Source organism: Calypte anna, chromosome 4A (assembly GCF_003957555.1).
Source record: "Calypte anna isolate BGI_N300 chromosome 4A, bCalAnn1_v1.p, whole genome shotgun sequence".
Classification (NCBI taxonomy): domain Eukaryota; kingdom Metazoa; phylum Chordata; class Aves; order Apodiformes; family Trochilidae; genus Calypte; species Calypte anna.
In genome coordinates, this window is record NC_044248.1 from 20575862 (window position 1) to 20597791 (window position 21930).

Sequence of the window (21930 nt, forward strand, 5' to 3'; positions counted from 1 at the left end):
ATAGTTCAGACTTCCTCATTCTATTTTTGGATTTGTGGGAGGAAAGAGCAAATTCCAATTTGCATTTCATAAACAGAAAAAGCATCTTCCAAGTGAGCACCTCAGCATGGGTGCAATGGATATACACAGGATATGAAACTACTTTTCTCAAAGTCAGACTTCTGTATGAAATTCAAACACTTTCATTTTATTTGCTAAAAAGCTACTGTTGAAGTAAACAAGATATTCCCTCGATGCATGCTCTAATCATCATATTAAAAAAAACAACCCACAAACCTGTACGAAATACAACAGTGCTTTTCTTGTAGCCAGAAGGTAGACGAATATTTCGGAGCAACCCCTTCGCTGTCAGCCGTATATGCATGTTGGATAAGGAAAATTTCGGAGACCATAACATGTCTTCAGTGCAATTGGAAGATAAACAGGAAAGAAACAGCCTCCATGTACTGTCACATACTATGTTTTCAAATCAGGACAGGCAGAAGGCAGGCAAGGCAATCCTTGCTAAAGAAAACACGCTTGAAGAAATAATCAAGTCTCCATTCTTTAGCTCTTATTCTTTATGCACAGGCAAGCAAAAAAAAAAAAAAAAAATCAGTAAAAGCAGATATCCACAGCGTAAATGCTGCTGGCAACTTCCCCTCACCAGATGTTGTGGAAACAAAGCTTGTCCTCGGAATAAAACCGACTTAGTGATTCAGAAAACCAACAGCCTCTGAATTGCATCACAGCGTTGACACTTAATGTGCTATGGGACTCTGTGGGGTTGGGAGCTAGAAAAGGGAGGAGTAAAAGGAGGGAGGAGGAAGAGAAAGTGGGTGGTCTCCCCTGCTGAATATATCATCCAGCAATGTCACAGACCATGGAATTGTTCTTTGGAGACTGTTAAGGAGATTATTTGAATATTTCTTTAGGCATATTTCAGCTCCCCTCTTGGAGAATCCCTTCAGGGTGACTTTTTTTTTTTAAACAACATTCTTTCAATTGACATGAATTTATCAAAACAGATTTATCAGTTAGCATTTTCTACCAGTTTCTTCTGATATTAAATATTATGTCAACAGATAAAGTCATAACAAATCTGGAAATAAGTCTATTCTCTAAGAACAATTCAGTATTTGAAATCTGCTTAAGGCAAATATTGTTTAACTTGGCAACTCGACACTGCAGATGCTTTCATTTATCAGAAAAAGAGCAAGGAAGGAGGCATCAATTTCATATTAGAACAGATCTTTGCCAGCTGGGTTTTGAAGGGACCCAAACATAGTAGCAAACAAACAGTGTTACAGGAGTAGGTTCAAAATAGATGTCATGTCCATATTTAATTAATGCTATTTTAAAGTATTTATTCCTACTATTTAATGAGCTCCAAAGTTTTGTGCATACCTTGGTCCCTTTCAGCTTCCACTAGGAAAAATAAAAGTAGAAATTAGAAAATAGAGGAGTAAAGGAGTAACTACTTTACAGGAACTACAAAATGCCACATTTTTCACCTACAACCATGACTAAAAATGCATGACAGCAAGACACTATGTATGGACTTGCACTGGCCACCTTCCTGTGTGAAGGGAAATATTTCATTACTTTGCCCACAGTCAGCAGCTGCCTTGCCAGGCAGCCACAGGAGCAGGGACCACCCAAGCATCTCCCAGACAACACAGAAGACAAGACAGTACGAGCTTGTAACTTCTTTCTGGTTGCTTGAAAAGCTGCCCTCAACCTCGACAGCCTTCATGTCTTTCTAGAGACGACAAAATTAGGTATATTTCCACTGATCTCACACTTCTACCACTTCACCAAATCATAGCTAATGCTCCCTAGCACCTATCCCTCTGAAAGTTTTTCCAGTTCCAGAAACCATTAATCTCTCTTGCTCAGAAGCACATTTAACCCAAAGAAAACATGATCACTGTGATAGGTCTCATCCCAGCAGTGCCTTTCCTGTCCTCTCCTTACCACAAATCTATTCTATTTTAATTGCATGTTTTACTTGCTCAAAACATGTAACATTTTAAAGCCTTTAATACTCATTTAGCACATCAGCTAGAGTTAAAAAAAAGCAATTTTTCACTTTATCCTGGTCTCTGGGTATCCCTAGCATCACACAGACCAGTGCAGTGACAATAAAGCAGCTCATTGTAAGCAGAGGAGAAGAGTCTCAGCCTAAGCACTGAGACTGTCAGACCCACCACACCAACCTCCTCAGAGTACTGCAGGAGACCACTACTGAATGGTTTATGATCACACACCAAATTATTTCTTTCCCAGCACAGCGATGTACCACCAACTCTGAAGTACTACAACACAACTTTGGTACACACAAAACCATTCAAAATAAATACAAAGCAAGTAAATTAGCTTTTTTGTCTGGTTCCCAGGGCAGCCTCTGCATGCAGAGGGGCATGCATGTCATTACTGCTATAAAATCCTCATCTATTCCTCTAGTCTGAAGAGCTTTGCAACAGTGTGCATTCACCTCTCTTCCCAACAGCATGCAGATCTAGACCCTTCCTAATCCAACACCACTCTCTTTCTGTGCTGATCATTACATTTTGAAACCAATGTCAGTAGTACACCAGACAACTTGTTACAGCACATTACAGTAGCCTTGTATATTCAGCATATTTCATTAGCTCATCTCAAAGTATTAGATGAGCATTATCAAATCCTCTCAACAAAAGCGTCTCGAGATTTTGACCAGGCCTACAGCCAGTCTTCAACACCATTCAACACCCAGGCATATTCACTGTTACCTTTTGCAGGCCCCTTCCTTTTGTTTTCCTTCTACAGTCCTTGGCTCCTCCAGGGAAGGACTACTTCATGAAGTACATGGTCTCTTACCACCTGAATTTGATGCTCAAAGACTGAAACAGTCCAATCAGGTTAAAAAAAAAATAAAACACACGCACAAAAAACCCTCACAAAACAAAAAGCATCCAAACAAATTAAAAAAAAAAAAAGAAAAAAAAAACAAAACCACGCACACAAAAACCGCAACACATGACACCCAAAAACCCCAGCCTACCACTTCTCTCCACCTGGGCCTGGGAGAAAGCCACACACCAGCCTATAAAACCATTAGTTGAAGTACTCCACAGAAACCATAACTTCCTTCCTAGGAACAGGAGCTAGAACAAAGAATCTCTAGAGGGTAAGAATGATGTAACAAACCAGTCTGGAAGCCGGATGAAATGACTCACCAGGCAAAATACAAGCAGATAAAAGCTCTACATGGACATAAAAGACCCTTGCAGCAGAGGCCAAAACTCCTCATAGAAATAGAAACAGCACATTCACTGCCCCCTCTTACCCACTCTGAGTGAAAATACACCATGAAGAAACAAATACTTCACAGCACCAAATTTTCAGGGAAACCTCTGAGGAAAATGGTTTTTTTGCCTCTGGGGCTGGAGTCCTGCAAACCCGATAAACCTGTAACAAGTCTGCTTTATGCAGAATTAAGACCTGACAACACTATTAGAAAGCAATAGGGGCACATCAGTCCCACCTCGCACCCAGCACTCAGCTCTGACAGCAGCCAGGAAGAGGAATGCCCATCATCCCTATGTGAAAAGCTCCCAGGAGGTATTTCACTTAGAGACACTACTCCAACACAGCATTACCAGAACTCTGCATTACACCACGGTACACTCCACCACACTGGTGCCTCTGTGGCGTTTCCTCAGCTCAGAAAAACTGCACCTCCAAGTCTGTGTCTGCAATGACCAAGAGTGCCTGGTGCTGGGAGGGTATAAAGCCAGGATTTAATCCCTGGGATCCTAACACAGCATGCCAGGATCTTGTGCTGTCTACATTTCATGCATAACATGAGGATCACAAAGAGGTCTTTTTCTATCCTGACACTGGATAAGGGCAATGGAAAATAGCACCAGAAAACAGCAAAATAAATGGAAAGAAATAAACAGCCCGGGCAGAGGACAAGAGACCTGACAGATTTTATTTACTGGCACCTCACTGCTGGCTTCCCTCCAACACCAAGGACAAAATTGGTGATCAAGAGGGAGAAAGGAGCTCTCTCCCATTATGACCACAATTTCATCACTATTACTAAATGCATCAATCCCTGGTGATACAATCAGATTGATGGTGAGGCTAAACCTATTTTAGCCACAGCATATTTAACATATCTGCCACTCCTTGGGAACTTTGGCAATGTGACAAGAAAGGAACAAAGGGCACTGGCATCAATAGGCTCTTCAGTTCAGTCTCATGAGGCCAAGTCTGCAGCATCTGTATGGGATTCTAATGTCTCTCTCTTTCCACATTCAATAATCACCAAGAAAGCCACTAGAACACCCTAAGTCTCTCACTGCAAAGAAGTCTAAATCAGAGGCTACATCTTTAGATCCAAAAGGCCCATGTAGAGGACAACTGTCTCCTTGTCAGAAGACAGCACAGGCAGTATGGAGCAGATGGATTTTCCTGGCATGTTTTAACTCAGGAAGAACAGAGAGGTTATCACTTATGCAAAGACAGACGAGAAAAGCAGGAACCTACTAAGAGCCAAAGGGTCATCTGTGTCCTCATTTTTTATTTCTGGAAAATTACTGCCCACACCCTCCCTCCACTTTCCTGGGACCACCTTGCTCCAGGCCAGCACTTGGGTTTGAAAAGCTGTCCTGCTGTCACACCAAATGCAGCTGGCAGCTTTGGGATTTATTTTAAGCACCAATCCTCCCCTGAAAAGAAAGGCAAACCTCTTCCCACATCAGGGCAGGAACTAAGAATCCTAAATAATTCAAGTTTTTTTTCTAGTACACAGAAGCTTTTAGCCATTATACATTCAGCAGCCTGTCAAATAGTATGTAATGCTGCAGTGGATTTCCAGGCAAACAGCTACAAGAATCAGGCTGATCTGTCTCTCACGCAACAGTGATGTGGCATTTACAGCATCTTCATTCTTTCAGGATTAAGAACTACAGCAAAAGACCATGAAAATAGTTTAATTTTAACGTAAGGGAGAAGCAAGTTATTTTCCATGTGTATGATGTCCCTTAAAGAGTAGCATTTTTGTTAAAACTGTCTCAGACAAAATGCCAGAGTGCTTTTAAGTGGAAAATGTCACTAATATTAGGACATGTCTTAAAATATCAAGTATCAAAGATGTAGCCTGATGCAACAAACCGCCCAACTTCTCTGTGCTAGAGATTTCTGCTCTTTAGTAATGGGCTAGGTGTATACAGGAATCCTTGCAAGCTCAGGTCCCAAGTAACAGAGGAAAAATAAAATGCAGACAAAAATGCATTTTACATGCTGTTGACCTATCTTTGACACAAGATTCACAAGTTTCACACCTTGGGGACAATTCCATATTTTTCAAATATTGCATTAACTCTTCTCCCGAACAGTAATCAATGACAGCAATGTGTAGCTACTCTGTCTGCCAAAAGAGATAAAAATTGAAAAGACTTTAAAAAAGCCAGAACAAGTCAGAAAACATCAAAATAACTTTTCTTGAAAGTATTGTAAGAGGACATCAAGAGTCAGGTTTGAGTTGCCTCATATACCTCACCTCAAAGCTAAGGAAGAACACCAGTACAATGACACCAAATTACTCACTGCTTACTAACACCTGGAACAATGTGCACAATCTAAGCAACACAAGAGGGTCAAAGAAAAAAACAAGCCTGATAATATCAGAAGAGATCATACTTAGTTTTAACTGGAGAGAGGGACAAGAAGACACAACAAGAAGTATGCTCTAGGATGGTATTTTCAAGCTGGTGATGTAATCATAGAATCGTATAATCTGGCATGTTGGGAGTGACCCACCAGGATCATCAAGTCCAACTCCTGGCTCTGTGTAGGGCACCCCAAGAATCACACCATGTGCCTGAGAGCATCAGCACTGTACACAGCATCACAAAAATTCTTTGCTACACTGGTCCAATATCCCAGTGGTCAGTCAGAGCTCTCAAGTGTTACCAAAAAAACTTACATGATAGAAAAACCTTGAATTGCAGCTTCCAGCACTGGCATTTTATCTTGAAACATTATTTTGAGCTGATACAATCTTTAGATATCCATTTCAGCTGCCCCCCTCTAATATTTCAGTATACAGACAACTGTGAGAAAAAATGCAGATCTGTGTTCTTCCCTTCTGTGGCTTATTGGGAAACAAGAAAATAAATACGATGGAAGGAAACTTCAGAAAATCCTCCCAACATCAGAATAAACACCACAGCAGTGAAAACTGCAATCACCCCCTTCCACAGAAAGCCTGTGTATTTCCAAGTCACCAAGAGTCTGGAGTATGGCTGTACAGATCTGGAGACTAAGTTTCTAAGAGAAGTTTGGAATTAAATAATAAGTATCTCTGAAATATCTAAAGTACAATCCAGAAAACCGGTCCTTCCTTAGAAGCATCAACAGAGGAAACAGACCTTAGGAGTGTGAAAATCATTTGGGTTATGCTACAAAAGGCCCTAAAATGAATGATGCTGTTGCTGTAGGAAAATGATAGGACCCGCATCAAATTCTCATTGCTGAAGATGTCATAATAATACCTACATTTTCAGCCCACCAATGTGAAAAATTCCCAACAGAATAACACCATTTGAACAGCACTGGTCCATGTGTTATTCCATAGAAGGCCCTGAGGTTTTAAAATTTTGGTTTTTTGGGTTTTGTTTTGTTTTGTTTTTAAAGGTAACTGTTGAAAGCACAGGGAACAGTGCTGATTATCAGCAAGGACAAGAAATGAAACAAACTTCTCAAAGCACTAATTTTCAGAAGCTCAAGTTTGGGAAGAGGATGAGGAACATGCACACAAATACACTTACTCAAAGGGCCAATCTGGAATGCATTAAGACTGTGTCGACAATATGTTTGTCAGAGCAGAGAACAGAATGAAAACAACAACACAAAAACAACTGTCTCAGGAAAGCATTGCATATTAAAACAAACAAACTAAACACTCTAAACAGATTACTTCAGAGTGGCATTCCCTGAACATTAGCACCAACAACTTCCCTTTGAAGGCTTCTGGAGCACAGTAGTTCCCCACCAAATTAATTAAATCCTTAGATCCAGTTGTATTATATTGGTAATGCTGGAGAATTCTGGCCAAGAACGTAACAACTACTGGGTTTCAAAGGTTATTTTATGGTTACAGATATTTCTTTAACTCTTCAAAATATTAATAATTTTATCTCTCTAATGAACACATTTTGTAAGAAACTCATTCATACAGATTTAGATGAATTCTGCATCTATTTTATATAGAGGTGGCACAAGGAAGACCTGCTTTTAGAGTCAGTTCACATGTAATAGCTACACCATTTCAGAAGCTTTGCTGACTGTTTTTAAGAACATTCCTTATTAGCCTGAAGACATTCTAGGGCTACATCACATGATAATTAAGTCAGTCAGATAGTCTTTATAGTTCACTTGCATGAAAAAAACATCTAAAAAAAAGGAAATAGCTGCCTTTACATTGCAGCCAGAAAGGCAACAAGTTAGAGTAAACTTGATCCTTTTCTTTTCAAGAGACAAAGCCCAAAGACTAACTTACACTATTTAACTCCATGAATTTCCAATCTGTAGAATATTAACTAATAATAAATCTGTTGTTGTTTGTTCTTCAGCCCACAGAGTTTACAAACTGTCAAGTTTTTCTGCAAAATTTCTAATCTTTCCTTCTAGACTGAGGGGTAAAGACAGAAAAACTGACTAACCCAACATACTTACAGAAGCTGAAGCTCTTAACACAAGACATGGAGAATTCAGTCTCAACACATCTATATTAATATTCCTGGTTATAACCACTCAGAGCTGCTACTTCTGCATTGTGGAATACCTAGACCAAAATCTTCCCCTACTTCAACAAGCATTGCTTTCTTTAAGCCTGGAATGCGTTAAGCACTGTACAAACTACTAGCTGTTGAAAAGCAGAATCTCCCTGGTTTTCACATGACTGCTGAAGATACCTAGTTTGTTCCAGTGAAGAACAGGAAAGAGCTTTAAAATGTTGAAGATTATTTACCCATCAAACAATTTCCTGTATGATTCCTAAGGGAACTTACTTCCTATAACTGCAGAGTCCAGTATTAGAAGATGTTGAAAGAAAAGCAGAGTTGGCTCAACAACAGCACTACATAATGGAAAGTTTTCACATCACAAAGGATGCTTTTTTAATGGATACACAAAACTTAAAATTACTGCTTAGATGATACTGAAGTACGGTTTGTTTGAAAACTTACATAGAACTCTTCAACATGTACTCTGTCTCAGAATTGTTCAGAAGGGATTGAGGAGATTTTGTTTCTTTTTTAAAAAACAGTCTAAGATCTATGGGATTTTTTTAATATGAGTGAACATACTTCTCAACTGAAGAAAATTAATTGCACAACCCTGCACCTGCAAAGTTAGGCACTCAAGAAAAAACTCTGTCTATATCCTCTAGTAACAATCTTAATAGTAATGTTTGTTATACAGAAAAGTATATTAAAAGTGAATACTAAGAGCCACCAACAAAGAATGCTTGAAGTGATGAGACAGAAGCAGTTCCCTCTGTTTTCTGCACATTGCTAGCACCATGATCTGTGCTAGAACTTCTACCAAAAGGACCATCTTTTCCTGCCTTATTTATAACTCTGCCAAGCTACCCAGTCCTACCTGCTCAATAATCAACCATGAGGGTGCTTATGTCCACATATGCATGAGGATCTTCAAGTCTGCTCACCACAAGAATACTCCATGCACAGCTGCTTCTACAACTTGAAAACATTTTTGCAAACAAAAACACCCCTCAAAAAAAACCTACCAAAACCACAAAACCCTTTTGAGCAGATATGAAAGGAGAAACAGAGCTAACAAGTCACTTGACCAGTTCTCTCTCATCAGTAACTTGGAATACCATGCTGAAGACTACTGATGGTGTGTCTACTAGATAAAAGAATTCACTGAAGACTTAAGTATTCAACACATAATAATATTATTAGCTCTCAATTATTTTCCCAATTTTAAAAACAAGTTCACACATTTTCAAGTAGCATAATGACATTTCAAAACATTAATGATTCTTTGCTGTTGTTAAAAAAGCACAACTACAGTGAAATGTAAATTAATCACTTGTTTTCCAGAGATCTAAAGTGAGTATTTTGAGGATTCCCTATTCTACCAGGGAACTTAGAACATAAGAACAATGTTTACCCTCTGCTTCCCTGGTTTTCAACATGATGACAAAGGGCATGAAAGACAGAGCTGTTGATTGAACCTCAGATTATACAGCTGTAAAGTTCTGTTTGAACCAGAGTGTTAGTAAGAGAATCCTATTCCAAAGTAAGAGTTTGAGTGAGAAGCCAGCATCCACCTTCAACAATCTCTTCCAAGAGAGCTTCCTGGACTGTTATATTAAAAAACTTATTTTTCCATCTGAGCTTGATCAAAACTACTCCTCACTTTTGCAGCACGTTATGGGACTGAGGTTATTCCCTCCCTCAGTGTTATATTCTTCTCACAGACGATTAAAAATGAGCAGCCTTTCAACCTCTTTAAAAGGCCAAGACAAGAGCATACCACCTTTCATGATGGAATGTGAGCTGTTTATGGATGAAGCATGTTTGATTTTCACTGCTTCTATAGCCTCCAGGTAATTGACTCTACTATGAATGCTCCATCATAGTACAAAGAGAAATTACATAAATCATACTGCTCTTACTTGATAATGCTTGATGGATCTATCCAGCAGTTGTCTAGCTTGCCTGAGAACAGTGTTGTGTCACAAGCATAAGCATTATACATACTACACCATATGTCCCTTTCAGGGTCACTGAACAACAGGATAAAGATTCCCAGTAAATATTTACATGCTTTATACCTGAAATAATAGCTTTACCATTTCACCTGCCAAAAAGGGTATTTGCTTTTGCTTGGCTTACGTAGTACCAGGGATTACTGTATTGTAAATTATCCTTGACCTTCAGTCAATAACAGAGATGTGAGATTTGAACATCCACTGTATATACACACTGCACTGTAACATACTGCACAGGTATTAGGAGTAAGTCACTGGATAAACAAAGGAAAGAGCTCTAACTTTACATATTTTCAGTGACAGTTTTGCATGTAATTCAAGATGTTCTCACAAGAGGCAACATTTTTAGTCATATTTGCATTAAAACATTACAGTAAGACCAGAAGTACGTTCTTACTTTACCAAGTTAAGAAGTGTAGTAAAACATCCTGTACCCAAGAAGTAGTTTTGCCTAAGCAATAAAGCCAGTGCTGAACCAAGATGCCACAGAACTTATAAAAATTCTCATCCACTGCATTATCACCCATTGAAAACACTGAATTCACAATAAGCAGCCTTGTGATTGCTTTAATACAAACACAGAACAAACAAGCTGCAAATATGTAAGACTCTCCAGTTCTACAGGCAAAATGTGTCTGGCTTTGCATCACTGCTGTAAAGGACTGGAAAATTAATAAAGAACACAGTCAGAGATCATACCATGGAAATGCCTGCATTTTTTTCCACCCTTGAAATAACACTAAAAGCAACATTAATAACTCATCTGTCTAACCAATTAATGCATTAGTATGGCAATCAATGTGTTACCAAAGTCCTGCCATATTAAACTAGTTCTGACCCTTCAGACACAGCGTATCAGCAAGAAACAGAAGTGAGGTTGGACCTCCTTACTGAATAAGGCTAAAAATTGTAGACTTAACTACGGCACCAAATAAAAGAACAAAAGCTTTAGCTAGCTAAAAATCACTAGAACAAAGCTTCATTTATTATATCAAGGCCACTAAAAAAGAAAAAAATAGTGAGCCTCACTCTACATGGTACCAGCTGGCATTATTTCAGTTCATTTCAAAAAAGACCATTTGTCCTTTTTTAAAAGGCAAGACATTGTACTACAGAACATCCAAGCACCCATGCAGTATTTTTATTCTGTTGCAGGAACTATCTGCAACTTCAGGATTTGCAGATGGAAAAAAAAAACATATCTTACAAATCAAAAATATTCCACCATAAACTCTGCGTGCATAAATGAGAAATTATTCTAGGGCTCTGTAAAAGTTAGATGTGTATTAACTTGAAAGCCTAACATATCCTATTTTGGAACCTGATTCAGAACAGGAAACAGTTCAGGTTTAAGACAAACACTAAAATACATCTATTCAACTGGAAAATATTATGCTAATGAGAATTTGCTAACATACCACTAAATATTAGAGCCAATTTGAAGTCTATAGCAGTGTTTTTACAGCACTGAATAGAATACTTCAAGGCTATGTGGCTACATTTTTTATTAGGTTGGAAAAGATGAATCACAAGAAAAATGATATTAAGCTAGTAATTAAATTTCTGCATGGAAAATTTTACGCTACACTTAGGGGAAAAAGAAGTTGTATCTTAAGACTGTCATAAGCAAGCAGAAGAGGAATTTTAATTTTCTGTTTCTAGTCCAGAAATGGACTTTGTTGCTTAACATGAGTTTCTTCAACTGAGCTAATCAAGACATTATGTTGCTAATTGTATCACCCTCTCTACTCCTATAAAAAAGGAGCATGTAGGAGCTCACGAATCTCAGTGTCAGCGTCATTAGATTAGTCAAGTATCAATAAAAAAACCCACACACAATAAGGACTTTGTACAAAGTCTTAGGGTTGCTGTATGACAGAAGATCTAACAGGAGACAGAGAAGGTTCTTGGTCACAATTAACATGCAGACATCTGACACCCAAGAGAGTGAAAGGCAAAAGCATTAGACTCACTTTATGACTATAGGAAATTAAAAATATACTTCCACAGCACCAGAGCTACAGGTCAGAACTGATTTACCCAGTAAATCCAGATACAGATTTGTAACATCTGCTTGGCTACAGCACCTCTTTCAGAAAGACATCTGCTATTTACTCAGGAGACAGAGAGCTTCCCAGTGATCTTCAATATCTTTCAAAAAGAGATTTTCCATGAGTAATTAATTACAAGCAGCTTTTAATTCAGAAAATACACGCTTATGCTTGTGAAAGTAATTTGGACTGCCAGCTCTTGAAATGACCTGGATATTGCTGCAAGTAGAAATATCATCTGAAGACTTTTGTCTCCTGGCAGACAAACCAGCACCAGGTGTCCTGACTGGCATAAACACGAGGAAAAAAACCCAATATGAAGTCCTTAAAGCTCTGCCAGGTTGTGGAAGGCCATCTGCCACTTAATCAGCTGCCATTTCTCCTCTTGCCATACAAACAGACATACACATCAACTAGCTCAGCTAATTTCAACTTCTTATTCAAGTGTATTCTGCAATGCTACACAGACACGGCTGACACCAAAAGGGTATCTACCATGAACCTTCCAGAAAAACCTGTTATTCTACATGATTCTTCTATTTATTTTTTTTTATAAGCCACAACACATGGGCTTTAATCATCACCTCACTGTGGCTAAACAGCAAAAATTACATCCAACTTTCAGTGACTTTCTTTTATCTGGTTACAGTTAAACCCTTATGCTTCACTGGGAAGAGTGACAGATAGCACAGACTGCATATTTCAAAGGCTGCACAGTCAGAAGACAGTAGGTAGGAAAAAATCCAGAACTTTTCCCCATATCCATTGAAACTGGAACCAGCAATGGCTTACAGGCTTATATGTTACAAAATTGTTCTTTTCTTGAAAGAAGCAATATATTAATACAACGTATAAATATAATTTAAGTTGCACCACAGAAAATGTAAAAATCCATTAAAAAAAAAAACAAACCCAAAACTCACCAGAACGCAAACAAGATAGCCCTTGGTGTCCATTTCTCCCAGGAGTACCTATAGTGTTCAGAAAAAACAAGGGAGAAAAAAAAGAATTATACTTCAAGCCAGTAAGGGGCATTGGGGCTTTTTTCCCCCCAATATTCTTTCCACATAAGCTCCTCAAACTTCACAATTTGTTTCTTTCTTGCAAAGGCTTGATGGCATATTCAACAGCAAGATTTAGCATTAAAAGGTCAAACTGCTTGAAAAATACATGATGAATTTCCAGCACATTTTCCCCTTACAGCTATCATACTTCACTTAAGCCAATTAGCACCATTTCATTTTTGCTCATTCACAGTGGAATTCAGATAAAAACCCAACTGTCTATACCACCTGCATGTTCGTTATTTTATTTGCATAAAGGGAGGTATAAATTAAAAGCACTCTCAAATGCAGTACAAATCAAGTTAGATATAAAGGTAAGCAATGAAAAGGTTAATCCACCCTTACTGTATTGTTTTAGAGCCAATTAAAAACTGACCTAGGAACTTCATTATTTCAAAGGATATTAATTAAATGAAAGCACTCTTTTGGACTGCCAAGTCTGTGCATTACTTTTACATTTATAACTTTGTAAGTGTTCTGTTGAAAACCCCTATCAGCTTTCTTCTGGCTTTACTAGCAGTGTGTGATCCAAGAGCAGGTATTTCAGTAGAAAACAGCCTGCTCTGTACCATTAATGTACCCGTTTCCCCCCCCCCCCCAGCCATGTAAATGAAACTTTGCTCCCAAAGAGAAATTTTCATCTTGCAGTCTTGTCTGAGGATTCGTATCTATTGATTCACAGGCAAAGATAAAACAAGCATCTGCTACAAAAATGTAAAGTGTAATAAATATCCTCAGCAGCAAGAACTGATCAGCACACTCTCACAAGAGTATTAGTTAAACACAAGCTGGGGAAATCTAGTCTGAGTTGTCTCTTGCACGTATACAATCTTATAAGCAGGTGACAGAACATCATTTAACAGACATTATCAAGTATCCTGAGTCCTCATGGCATGCAAGTTCCAAGCACATGGCAGACAATGAATGCGCTGATGTTTTCTCTCCAGATAAAACAAACACCTGGGGAAGACCTTGCAGAGACAGTCTCCAGTGCTATGAACTGCAAGTAGACAGAGCTGACTGACCATCTCACACAGAATCACAGAATGCTAGGGGGTAGAAGGGACCTCAAGAGACCACTGAGTCCAATGCTCCTGCCAGAGAAGGATCACTTCAAGTAGGTCACACAGGAATGTGTGCAGGCACATTCTGAATGTCTCCAGAGAAGGAGACTCCAGAACCTCACTGGGCAGCCTGATCCAGTGTTCTGTCACTATCACAGTGAAAATGTTTTTTCTAATGTACCTATTAGAAAAACATTCAATGTTTACACAGAACCTCCAATGCTCCAACTTGTACCTGTTATCCCTAAAGTCCTATCATTGGACATCACTGAAAAGAGCCCAGCTCCATCCTCCTGGCTGCTCTCACTTTACACATTTATAAACATCCATGAAGTCACCCTCAGTGTCCTCTTCTCCAAGCTGAAGAGATCTAGCTCCCTCAGCCTTTCTTCAAAAGGGAAATGTTCCACTCCCTTAATCATCTTTGTGGCTCTGCATTTAACTCTTTCAAGCAGTTTCCTGTCTTTCTTGAATTGAGGAGCCCAGACCTGGACACAATATTCCAGATGCAGAATAGAGGGGGAAGAGTACCTCTCTCAACCTACTAACCACAACCCTTCTAATACAACCCAGGATGCTATCAGCCTTCTTGGCCACAAGGGCTCATGATCATCCTTCAATCCATTAGGACCTGCAGTCCTTTTCCTCTACACTGCTCTCTAATAGATCAGTTCTCCATTACTCTGAAGTCACAGTCTGCTCTTGCTGAAGATGGAGTTAATTCCAGAATGTAAGTGGCAAATTTACTTTTACCCAACAGCTGCTTACCTTTAGCCTCACTGACTTTCCTGGCTGAGTGCAGTGGCCCAGCTGATTTTGGTGTGCTCTGGTTCAGTGAAGCAGACCTGACCTTGGCTCCTATAAGCAGAAGGTATTTAAACTCATCTTTGCTTTACCAGAATTTATGTTGCCAAAAATTAAAAAAAAAAAATAGTTTTAATAAAGTTTCTAAGCAGAAGAAAACAACAGTAAGGCTTTTCATTTTAGCATTAAGATTGAACTACTTAAGACTCAAAACAGCAACAAATACAACACAGCTCCAGAACCATTGCCTGAAAGGTACCTCAGGAGGGCAGAGCCACCAGCAAGACAAGATCAGCTGACTATGTATGTGACAAGCTGAGCCTTGCATGTCTCCAGGACAGAAGGCTCTACAGCCCCTCTACTGGCCAGTTCTACACTTCCTACTCCACAGTTTGCAATTTCTCATTGCCACATATCTGGCACTACTAAGAAGAGTTTGGCAACATCACCATTGTGGCTGTCCTCTTCAAGTTATTGCAGTCTGTTAGAGTATCTCACCTTATTCTCCTTTTTGCACAACTACACAGCTTCAATTTCCTTAGTCTCTCCTCACAGATCATGTGTTTAGAGACCTTAAGCATCCTCCTAGCTGTACAGTTGACCCTTTCCAGTTTCAAATCCTTCAAATCCCTTGAACTGGGAAGGACCAAAACACACAGCAGTCCAAGTAACAGCAAGCCAAGGAGGAAATACCAGCTTGTTGTGGCCATACGGCTTCTGCAGGTGCTGGATGCACATTTCTAGCACCCAGGCCATTGAAGATGTTGTGCAATGCATAGCAGTGTCACTGTGTTGGGACTCCAACAGCAAGCATCAGCTTGTCAGACACCCATATAATTTGTCTGTTTCAAAGCGATTTACAGTTTGTGGCACATTCTGTTCCTTTTCACTGTTTAGCATTTAGAAGCATGTCATTACAGTGTGGCATTTGGCAGGCATCTCTTCTATTTATTCTCAGGCATGCTAGATAGCAGCTTAAAACTTAGGCCTAAAGCAGAAGCATAGCATTTAATTAGGTTTATCCAATTACAATAACCACTTCACCACAAAGGTGGTCAGAAGAAAGCTGATTATAACTAGGATTTAGAAGAGAGACAACAAGCTTATTTATCTGCTCCTATTATCTCTTTAATTTTGACTGCAGAATGAGTTGTGAGCTGTTGTTCGTAGCTTGAGTGGAGAATCACTGTCAAGACAATCAAGGGGTCCTGGCTCAAATAGGAATAGGAACCAGAACATCATTTAATATAAGGCCAGAAAGTAAATGTAATGTTTCCTTTAGCACATGATGAAGGATGTGCTAAAGCACAATTGTCTTATTTCTGTTAAAAATCAGAGCAAACCTGTTTCCACTTCAGCCATGTAGAACAAAATAAAGGAAAAGCAGCATGAACAGGTAAGTTGTTTCTGGGACTCTTCTCTTAGAAAGAAGAGGCAATGTCATTCATCTATAAAAAATATCCTTTACTTAATAATACCTAATTTAAAAAAAAAAAATCCTCATCTCCCCAAAGTCCCTTCTGTCCTGAAAAGGGAGAAGATAATGCAAAGTCTGCATGAGGATAACCACACACAGGATAAATTCAGGGTAGGTCTACCATGCAGATCACCAGCAGCCACAAAGTCAGTGCCTGAGCTTTGTGATAGAAAAGAACTCTTTAATAAGTCAAAATAAACCCCATGTGATTAGCTGCCACATAGCAAAGTGCATTTAGCTCCTGTGCCATGCAAATCTTGGGTGTACCATGGTGCTAACGTCCTCCTCATTTACCTCAAGTACCCCAGTCAGCTACAACAAAACAAAAGACATTTTAGCTTTTCTATGAAATATAACAAAACTTGAAGCACCACTGATGTGACTTTAATTCCTCCCAGTTTTCTGAGATGATTGTATAATAAAAACTGATGCAACCACCTGCAAAAGGTAAGATACAGTAACAAGAGTAACTAGAGTTTCACATTATCTACAAACTAATGTATATACCTTTTGGAGCGGGCTTCAACAAATGTAATCTAGGTTTTGGTACTGCTTTCAAAGGCACAGCCTCTGAAGTACCATTCTGGCAGGCGGGAGTTGAAGGACATTCTCCATTCTTGATGATGACTGTGGCACTTGCAGCTGCAACACAGAACAAAGAATTCGCTCCAGACAGTATCTAGGTAGGGGAAATTCTAAAACAAGTATGTTTTACCTGAGGATAGAGTTAGGAGAAATACAAGTTGGAATAAAAATAGTTATCACCACCTCCGATATCTTCAGTACAGATGAACTCAATACATTAGTTTATGACTGTTAAACACTTCTCAGAATTAAACATATAACTTTGAACTATGCATAATGAGGGGAACATTATATATAAAAGTACATTGATAAAGACACGTAAGTACATGTCTGATCTTGCTGGACAAAGCAAACAAAAGACAGGTTAAGCCTAGAAAATGCATCTTCAGTACACAAAGAAATTCTGGCATCAGAACTGACAATTAAAAAATTAAGACAAAACTCAGACAACTTCCTCATGCAACACCTTTCCCTCTTATCTCTCATGTGAGCTGAGCCCTGTTTCAACGATATGGTGCCCACACCACCAGCAGACTCTCTGCTTTCTGTCACCTTCCTCCCCAGTGACAGCAAAGAGTCACTCAGGGGACTGCTTCTGACACAGGCAGACCCCAACTGGGATTGGCAAGGCAGTAAGCAATTGCTACCTCACACCAAAATCAGGTCTCCAACTAACAGGGTTGCTGCCACAGAAGACCTTTTATTCTCTTTCAAAGAACTGGAGATATGTTTGAGCTCATTGTCACTAAGGAAAGTTTTCTTTAAAAAAAAAAAACACCAAAACAACCCAAGCAAACAAACAAACAAAAAAGCCCAGAACAAACCCCCCAAAAAACCCCAAAAACAATGCTTTGCCCAAATTTGTTTTACTTTTGCAGAAACATGAGAACACTTCTAAAGGAAGGTAGGTTGTGTACATTTTGGTTCACCTACCAAAAAAAGTACACATACCAACAAGCATAAGAGTAAAAAATAGACATTGCCTTTACCAGAGACAAAAAAAAAAGTCACACTGGACTAGTTTGTCACACCACTGACTTTTTCTCTAGTCTTTTAAAAGAAGGAAAAAAAAAGTAGGGAGGGGCATAATTTAATATTAGGTTTGCCTCAAATTACTGTTTCAATGAGGCTGATTTTTTTAAAGGTAAGGTACATATCTAATGTACATCAAAAAATAGAACATGTAGACTTGAGATTATTTCAGTGTCATTAAATATACTGGCATTTACATGATAAACCATGTAAGATAACAGCTTCAAAAAAATGCTTTTTGGTCAATAATCAATACACCTTCAAACCACAGAAAGAGGGACAGAACTGATTTCCCTTTTAGAAATAAATGCAGTTGAAGTTCTCCTTTATCTTAGTTGGAGACTCCCTGAACGCACAAAAGCTAAAGATTTGCAGAAAAAATCTATACCTGCAGAACAGTTTATGTAATGCAACAATAACTAATTCTGTGGGAATCCTGTCCTGATCAGCATCAGGCAATTTTAGCCAACTGTTTTTAGTAAAGCATAAGACATGAAGCAGTCCTTAACTTTTCTGTAAATCACCACATTAAATATTTTTGCTCGAAGTTCACTGCAAGTAGCTAATAATTGTCTAAAAACTGCTGCTAGGATCAGCTTTTTAACTTCTGAAACACTGTTTCCTTTACATACAACTATTCTGATGAAATTTGGATTCTTGTTCTTAACCTCAGAGTTTAAACATTTCTGTATGTTCAAATTAAGGCAATTTCAGCTCAGAAATAAAATTAAGATGATTTCTATGCTGTTAAAAAAATTCAATTTTTCAATGCTCAAACAGGCAACCTGCATGCAAAATGCACTTTCATTAAAAACAGCATCTCAAGCTTTATGATTTCCACACTTCTCAAATAGTAAGATTTTTCAAAGAATCATAAAACTCAGGGGATCATTATACAGAAAAACCTCCTCAAGTCGTCCCAGGAAACTGCCAATCCGACCACTTCCCATAACAAAGGGCTGAGCTGACACAGCAGGAGGAACGCTCTCCTTTCTGATTTTTTTCCCTCTGCTAACACAAAGCAAAACTCCTTAAGGAAAACAAGCTAAGCTATTTTGCCAATTCAATACGGTTGACAGGACCACAACAGCTTGACATAAATCTCATAACATTCATAGCTTAAGCTTCCTATCTTGATTTTTTTGAGTCCCAAACTAAGAAAAACATTTTGTGTTTATAAATACAGATTATTTTTTTCCCTGACACTACTGCAAAGTAGACTAAAATGAGACAATAAAAGCCAAGAACTGTGCTTAATACTAGAGGACAAAAGATTCATAGTACTTTCCAGTTTCATTATGAAAACTTAGTTACTAACACATGAATTATATGAAACCTGAACTCATCATACTTACAAAACCTCACTGCCAGACATAAATCATTCTCTTCAAGTGTAAGAAATTAACTAAAGAAAAATAATCTCACAGAAAATCAGCAAGCCAAAACACTGCATACATTTACCAAGCTCCACAGAACAAAATACATGCTTTAAAACAGAATAAAAAGGAACATAACCTACTTCTTTTTCCAGTAAACGTGGCTAACAAAGGAATAATGCAAAAGCTGTAAGATCCCACTGCCAGCAGCATCAGTAAGGTAATATCATAGTGGCTTCCTGAGTCAGCCGGTGGTGTTAATGTAGAATTGATGAAAATAATAGGAGAAAAATAAGTATCTGTGCAACTGCGGAGTCCTCCTGGTATAGTCATTTAAAAAAGATCAAAGCAAGCTTAAAGCCAAAGAGACTGCAGCCATGTTCAACCTCTCATGCTGCTCACGCTGACTCTCGGTGAATCGGAGTGGAAAAAACTGTAAGCTTGTAGGCAGTGAACAAAACAGATTAAACCAGCTAGCAAGTCTAAATAAGGAGTCATCTGTTTGGATACTTAATCTGAAAAGACTTTGTTATAAAGCGATGACCTCTCCCTTTGTTAAATGAGTTAGAAAAATAGAGAGGACAAAGCTGCTTAGGAATTCCATATACAGTTCTAAACCTGAACAGCAGAAGTCAACATGGCTGTCACGGTAACAGAACCAACCTGATTACACAGGAACATGCACTGCATATTTTATTACACATTCTTATGCCTTTGAAGAATAGGTTAGGTCTTAGTTTTTTAATGAAGGGACTACCAGGGATCAAAGAACAACAAGAAAAAAATTTAGTTAAATATGAATATATGTCTATGTGCATGCATAAGCTATAGACATGTTAAATCACAGTTCTCTTTTTCAGTCCATTGAAGACTGATTTAAATGACATCTGGCACAAAGGGAAGGCCTTTGCCCAGTCTCGAAGAAGTAACAGATGATGTGATAGTAACAGAGTATTTGAATGTACTCATTTGAATACATATAGCTGGGAATACTGGTATGTCTGACAGTCATGTATATTTCCTTTTGTTATTTTTGCCCCTAGGAACTCCTACAATTGCTGGTAGAGACCCTTCCTAGAGCTTCAAATCAAAGCTTGCTCTTATTTTTCCCCCCAGTTTTGATCCAGATGGATTTGGTACAAATCATACACCAATGCTTACAGTTACTTTAGAAAGTATAGAAGTCTACCCATGTAAAGTTATACTGTCAAAAAGCAGTTTCACTTACCTCCTTTCATCTCATTTATGCTTTTTGTCATAAAATATATAAAAGCAGATATAACCCAGTTCAAACAAAACATTTAGTACCAAAAACCTGTAACATGCTATTTCAAATATGACCAGTAACCCACCTGCACCACTCAGAGAGATGCTATTTCTTTTAACACTATGTAAACACAAGGCAACTTTTGCTCAAGACAACTTGCTGGTTTTGTCACGTTTCAGGATGGAAGAGGAACCATTACTGAAACCTTTACTCACCAAACCAAAATCCAAGGTTTAAAGCTCCTTCAGGTAGCGTGTCTCAATAAGGAAAGTTGTAAATTAAGAGGGAAAAAGGGTAAGACTTAGAACCAAAAGTAAGTAGTACAATGGGAATTAACACAGCCATTTGTCAGACCAGAATTCCTTCAAAAGGATTTTTTTCAAGAAGCATTGGATGCTGGCTATCAGTTAAAACCCCTACTTACAATTACTGCTGAAAAGACTTCTCTCACTCTGAGTGCTGCTGACTGAGGAGATGCTAGGTGTTCTCTCAAGCACTGATCTTTTGACAGGCACTTTGGACTTGGCGAATGGTTTGCTGGAGCTCGCCCAGGAGGCTGGAGAATTCTTCACAGAGGCATGCTTCTCCCTTGGTGAAGATCCCACACCTGCTAAAAAGGGGAGAAGGGGGAGGGACAGAAAAGAACAAAAGGAGTTGGAAAGAAGCTTAAACAATTGCTTCTTCGAGGTATTCGCCTCCAAGTAAAAAGATTTACACATTAAAAGTACATATAAAGAGGCTTAATCTACCTCATATTGACATCATAAATAGCTACTGCAGAAAAACCAGTTTCAAGGATTTAAAAGGATCCCATTTGACCCGCATACTGCCCTCAGGAACAAATCAAGAGCTTTACCAACTGTGCTTCAAGGCAGACCTGTGACACAAAAATGTCTTTCTAGCATTCTCCTACCTCTATGTATCATGGTTAGCTGCACTGCTAACCATAACAAAAATATAACCTCCAGCTCACGATTCAGAAAAGATTTTTCTTGTTCCTACCCCCAAAACAGACATTTCCTTCTCACCCTGTTTGACAGGGCACTTCAAGATAATATCCTTTCAAGGACAGACACAGCTCAAGAGTATCATATTGTGTTGTACTCACATGCTGAAAACTGACTAGTTCTGCAGAACTAGTTGAACAACACTCCATGGACCAAGTTCTTAATGGCCAACTGGTGCAGACACATTTGTGCATTAATTGCTGTATTCTTTAAAGCTTATTGAATACAATGCTAACTGAACCATAGAGAAAAGTGTATCTATACAGGAGATGGGGGTGTGCTGAATTCACACCTAAGCTCTCTTGTTCTACTAACAAAGCTATTACACTTCTGCAAGAAAATCTGAGTTTAAAGTAAGCTTTTTGTTTACTTCTGAAAAGTGTGCACTCAAGATTAAAACTAGAGTGGCTTAGGTGAAGTTATAT

At 38.6% G+C, this 21930-nt stretch overlaps 1 protein-coding gene across 4 annotated transcripts in view; it reads right to left on the minus strand.

Annotated features, from left to right (window-relative positions):
- Positions 1-21930, minus strand: part of MTUS1 (microtubule associated scaffold protein 1) — an 86602-nt gene that overhangs the window by 52541 nt on the left and 12131 nt on the right. The window contains exons 3-6 of one of the 4 annotated variants that reach the window (XM_030449707.1): positions 20923-21105; positions 16746-16880; positions 14726-14815; positions 12753-12800 (exon numbers count right to left, since the gene is read on the minus strand). In XM_030449707.1, the coding sequence (XP_030305567.1) occupies positions 12753-12800; positions 14726-14815; positions 16746-16880; positions 20923-21105 (456 nt within the window). Of the gene's footprint in view, positions 1-276; positions 733-12752; positions 12801-14725; positions 14816-16745; positions 16881-20922; positions 21109-21930 lie in introns of those variants that run through there. The other 3 variants (XM_030449705.1, XM_030449708.1, XM_008491843.2) reach the window with 3 other exon arrangements.